This window comes from Chinchilla lanigera, unplaced genomic scaffold (genome assembly GCF_000276665.1).
Source record: "Chinchilla lanigera isolate Chin_1 unplaced genomic scaffold, ChiLan1.0 scaffold00098, whole genome shotgun sequence".
In the NCBI taxonomy this organism is placed as follows: Eukaryota; Metazoa; Chordata; class Mammalia; order Rodentia; family Chinchillidae; genus Chinchilla; species Chinchilla lanigera.
Genome location: NW_004955499.1, coordinates 328,944 through 334,844, shown reverse-complemented (window position 1 = coordinate 334,844; position 5,901 = coordinate 328,944). Strand labels below are relative to the sequence as shown.

General features: G+C 43.2%; 1 protein-coding gene across 1 annotated transcript in view; it reads right to left on the bottom strand.

Moving 5' to 3' along the window:
* LOC102004182 (zinc finger protein 14-like) overlaps positions 1-4,435 on the bottom strand; it is a 95,486-nt gene extending 91,051 nt beyond the window's left edge. The window contains exon 1 of the mRNA XM_013505562.1: positions 4,322-4,435. Within this exon, the coding sequence (XP_013361016.1) occupies positions 4,322-4,324 (3 nt within the window). The 5' untranslated portion in view covers positions 4,325-4,435. The remainder of the gene's footprint in view (positions 1-4,321) is intronic.
* Between the last annotated feature and the right edge of the window lie 1,466 nt (positions 4,436-5,901).

Sequence of the window (5,901 nt, the reverse complement as noted above, 5' to 3'; positions counted from 1 at the left end):
GACCTCGTGCTTGCCAGGCAGGCGCTGTGCTGCTGAGCTAAATCCCCAGCCCAACCCTGTATCATTTTTAATGTCCTTGCTTTGTGTTGTTTGTATTTTGCTGTTGTTCTTTTTTTGTACTATTTTCTTTAAAATAAAAAAAAAAAAAGAAATTAAGTTCAAACTGATAACATCAACAATGTGGATTCTTAGAACTACTGATTTGGAACATGAGGGACATGAACTGTGCACAGGAGAGGGAACACTGTGACTACCCTACAGTGCACGACTGAACCTGAAACAATAGCACATTTCAAAGAGGGGTTTAGATTAGCTGTAAACAGATGTGACCTGCACTGCAAACACACTGCAAACAGACAATGCTGGGACACAATCCTCCTCATCATCTTAGGAGACAACAGTGCAATGGAAACAAAGTGGGAGAAAGGGCCAGAAAGATTACACAGTATTGGAAAAACAACAACAACAAAAACCCATAGAAAATCAATTTTAAAAAGCTCTATAAAAGTTCAAACATATTTACAAATATGATAGCATTTTGAAGTAATACGCTAGTTTTATCATCTACAATGTACACATGTCTCAAAGATTCAGGCTTCAAGTTACAAATACATTAAATTTCCACTTTAATTAAAAATATAAAAGATTTTCCAAATGTAAGATGCACACATGAAAATAAAATGCTGCCAGGGGACGACTGTTAGAAAGACCCACAGGAACAACTCAGGCTGAGGACAAGAAGGAAACTCACAGTTACTGAAATTGTGAGATGCACAGTCAGGCTGGACCACAGCCTGGGCAGGTTCGGCAACTATAAAAAATACAGGTGTTCGCTCAGTCTCTTTTTGTTTCTAAACAGAATATTTCATGTTCAGTAAATAATGGAGAAGCTTCTTTTCACTCAGTTTGGGGCTAAGGTGTGGAATTTGAATCTGGTAATGGCCTTGCTGACAGAGCCCTGAGGTCATCATGCAGGATCCCGTGGAGAGAGTGTAAGAGTGCAGGCAGTGCTCTTCTCTGTGTGTGTGTGTCAATCCCAGCAATCAATCACAGGGACTCCAAAAAATTATCGATTTCTAATTGGCTCCTAAGTAACCCAACTGCCAGACGTGATGGTGCGCCCCTGTCATCCCGGCACTCAGAAGGTTGAGCCAGGAAGATCATTGCGAGTTCGAGACTAGCCTGGGCTACAAAGTGAGCTGAAGGTCAGCTGGAACTGCACAGCGACACCCCATCTCAGAAGCAAACAAAGAAACAAAAAACTAAGTAACCAAACTGCCTGAATTTACTCAGATAATATTTTTATCAAGTAGTCTGTGAATTAGATTTAAATCATGAATTTTAAATGGAACAATCCATGGTTAACCCTGTTTCCAAAGTAACCATTAAGTGCTATCTTAGACACAGGAAAGAGACAAAAAGTGACAAAAAGCTTGAAATGAGATAAAATTCTATGCATTAATGATAAAAGAATCAAAATGTAGGTTTGAGAATAGTAGCATGGAGACGCTTGGCCAAGGCAAGAACAAGTGGGAAGAAGTCACAGTGTTTCTCATAGTTTTAATACTCATTGAAACTATGGCAAGAGGATGGAGCTACATGACACACAATCAGAACACAAATTAGAAGGAAACGTAGCTCCCAAACAATTGATCTCAAGGTAAGTACACAAAAAACTACAGAGAAATCTCAAAGCCGATTGTTTAAGAACCAGTGTTTAGCTAATCATCAGTGAAAGTAGCAAAAAAGTACTTTCTTTTTAGGTGAACTGAAAGTGCAAGAAGGTCCCTGTGCCATGTGGATATAATGAACATTTTAGAGACAAACTACATTGTCAAGAGTACAGCTCATTGCAAGATTGAACTGGCTTAAAATTTTTGCAAATACGTCTGAAATGTGCCCTGAAAGGAGTCAGCTGGATGTTCCACCTGCTCCCTCACTCGGTCTCCGCCAGTGTGTAGTTTACTTAACGCAAATGCGACCTCACTTGTCACTGTAAAGCAAGGACGTTATTCACACCTAGAAATGATCTCTCACGACACACAGTTCAACAATTCTTTAAAAAATTATTGTACACTCTGACCAACAAGTTGTTTAAAAGTCTGCTACATGTGCAAAGAGAAACATTACACCTAGAGATAAAATCTGATTGGATGATGCAGTATGCTAAGAATTCTTAAATTATATGCTAATACAATTATATTTTTAATACAAGTAAAATAAATTTAAGAACCATCTAGTAGAATTCTTTGTGAAAAACAAAGGACACTGTTATATTTTCAAATCTCAAATAAAAGTGACAGAGATATCCTTTCCCAGTATTTGGAACATGCTCTACACTTACAGTCACTTACGCCTGAAACTCAGATCAGACAACACGTACACACACTAAATTTATAAGAAGTACCAAGAATACACTTGCTTTAAACAAGCTGAGATTTGCTGGGGTTGGCAGTACAAATCAAATGTACAAACCACTCCTTTATGGTGGTAAATTACTCATTGTATTTGCCAAGTAAATCTCATTTTTTGCTTCACCAATATTCCACTGTATTCTTTCCATTTGAGCAGTTTCTTTCCCTTTCACAATATCTATTGTATTTTTTGGATTTTGTGTACTCTTTCAGTTTCTTATACTAGGGAGACCATACAATGTTTACACATACAGGTCTGATTTATTTCACTTATTTATGGTCTTTGGTTGCATCCATTTACCCATAAAAGCCTCAAGTTTACCTTTCTTTACAGCTGAGTAATACACCATTGTATAAAAATGACACATCTTTTTTATGCATTCCTCAGTTGAAGGGCATCTGGGTTGTTTCCAAGACTTAGCTATGACAAATTGTGCTGTTATAAACATGGGTGCAAATATATCACTCTGGTATGATGTTTTCAATTCTTAAGAACAACTGGGATAAGGGAAAAAAGAAAGGAAAGAAAGAAGGGCAAATAGATATATATATAGATATATATATATTTCAAGTGCAAAATCACCACTTTTTCTCTAAAATCCCAGTTTCCTTTATATCTTTCATTGTAAGAAAACTAGTTTGAGGACCTGAGTTTCAAATGGTCATTTTCAATACACTGAGTCACCTGTGATCAGTGTTTATCTCCAATTAGCTTTGGATTGAGCAGCCACTTGGCCACAAACTCAGGATGCTTCCAAATACCAGGGAACTATAGTTCTTATTTCCAATGCAAACTCTACTAATCTAGGGACAGCTGAGACCTACAGGTAGGGCTAGATGAGATACTGGGTTCCCTAAGAAGTAGAGGAGACACAGGCTCTGTGACACAGGAAATAGATGTGCCGACAGCCTGCAGTTTCACACGTGTAGCTACAGCCTGCTCCTTTAAGCTCCCCTTTCACAAGGCCACTTCCCCCAAAATGAGCTGCTAAACTAGTTGCTGGAAAATTCCCAAACAGCCTACCAAACCAGCCACAAGTCCAATAACTAATCAGTGACCGCTGGAAGGGGTTGAGATAGGGCTACCACCCCGTAAACAGGACTGCACCCCAGGTTTGTTGGTGAATCAACTCCTCCTGCCCCCACTCCTCTTCCAGACTGGCTTTATACCGCTTCTTCCAGTACCTGGGATACATACAGTCTTACTTAGCACAAGTCTTCCCTGACTAGTCCGGAGACCGAGGACCCAGGGCCACCGGAAGTACCACTAACATCTTTCTTCAGGTTCAGCACTTCGCTCCACAGTGTTGTGACACCACAAACTCTGTTTTTATATCATTGTGAGTAGAGAGAGGTCCTACCGAAAAAACTAAAGTGATAATTGTCTGGGTTGCTAAGTGTGTAACGCAGGAGCTCACTGCATGCTTGGGAAGCCCTGCTCCTTGGTCATGGTAACATTAAGCCTTGCTCTGCATTCTCAGGCCCTTGTCAACATCTGTGGGGCTGGCAATGTGGGAAGCACCGGAAACTCAGAAATTCACTGTGAGGGGATGGAGCTCAGGGGCACAAGCGCCCGCCAGGCACGCGCAAGTTGCTGAGTTCAATTCCAGGTACCAAAAAGGAATTCACTGCGAATATGGAAAGAGAGAGGTCTGAGGAGCGCGGGTGGGTGTGAAATCCTGCATCGCAATGAGGGGAAATACTGGAAACTCGGGAATTCACTGAGTAGGAAAGGTACAGGTCTGAGGAGCGCGGGTGGGTGTGACATCCTGCAGCGCACACATCTGCAAACGTCAGAGCCTCCAGCTCTGCTCCTGAGAGCGACGACCCCAGGCACCCAGCACCCCCGGCCGCCTCCTTCACACGCACCCCGACCGCACCCCGCCCCGGCTCCCGTCCCCCGTCACCATCGCGCGGCGTCCCGGGGTCCCGGGGTCCTTCCCACGCAGCCCGCGGCCGGCAACGGTCCCGGAAGGCGGGCTAGGGAGCCGAGGGACACTCCCCAAAGAACTCAGGGCGGGGAGCCATGACACCGGAAGTGCCCGCCCACCCCGCCTCACCTGATTGGACAGTTCGGGCTCTTGATCGCTGATTGGCTCCTGCTCCAGTGCCCTCCCTCTCTCCATGGTGAGGAGGAAATAAACTCCTACCTCAACGGGTAGGGGTAGAAGACAGGTTGTCAGCCAAGAAATTCTGGACAAGGCGCTTGTCCACTGTTAACCTCATCTCACCTAAAATAATTGCACGTAAGCGGCTGACTCCTGGTTTTCTATATCTGCCCAGTTTTCTTCATGGACTTACCATACTGTCCTGAAATGGGGTCACGTGTACGCACAACGTCCCATGGTCCGTGTCCTACGGGGAAGAATCAGTCCCCTGATGGACCACAACGTCATGAGTGTAGGCCACACAGGACCGAATGGCAGAGAGTGAGGGCTGGCCGTTTCACAGGTCAATATTTGGGAATGAGACAACAGGCTTTACTGTCAAGGTTTTCACAATCAACTCACCTTCACTGAAGAAAATGCATATGTGCCTGCAAAAAGGACACGTGTATTATGTAGACGTAGAAAGGAAAGTGAAATGGTACCGATATTCTGCAAAAGTGTAAAAATAAAGGGAATGCAAACATTACAAGTACTTCATCTAGAGTCACAAACATCCCTGAATGCTGAGACAAACATATTGCCAGGCATGAGGGCAAGAATGATTGCTTACATGGACGCCACTCTCGGTCCACCGGGTCACCTCCTGGAGATGAGGCAGAGATACATAAGGACCTCAGGTGCAGCTCCGCATGCCCAGCAGTTACCTCCTCACATGTTGAAATGTTCCATTTCATCATTGGTATTTCTAGAAAATACTATGTGCAATCGTGTGATACTCTTGTTATAAGTGCACTAGAATGAGTGATGTATAGGATATTTGTAAAGCACATTTCTAGGTGTCTCAGTAAAGTCATGATAATATCACCTGACTGACAAATCCGGCACCTAGACCTTTTGGGGCTACATCCCTACTCTCTGGTTACTGCCTCTTATAAAGCAGTAACACATGTAAGACCTGCGAATTAAGAAGGAGCAAGTGAGGCAGTTGTGAGCACAGCAAAGCTTCACAGGTGGATTTGGGTTCTTCCCTCGGTGCTGTTGAAGCAGACAAATTCTTTCTAGTGGATTTCTCAGTGAGCTGATGCAAAGTTTTGCCAAACAACTCAGTGAGCAAAATCGAGAAGGTAACTCTGAGGCCAAGCAACCCCTTTTCTCTCCGGCTGTGACATTTCCTCATTAGCTGGCCAAGTGGGGTCAAACGAGCCCTTTCCTACTGGCTAATGAGCATTTCTTCTCTGCTTATTTCTCTTTAGTTTCTGTTCAATACATATAATTGATTTTTTAGGGCAGGTCTTGTTTCTTATACCCTAAGTGCAGTCATTAAGTATTTCTAGAAGCTGTCTTGACAGGTCCCATAGGATTGTTTCCGTAATCAGGAC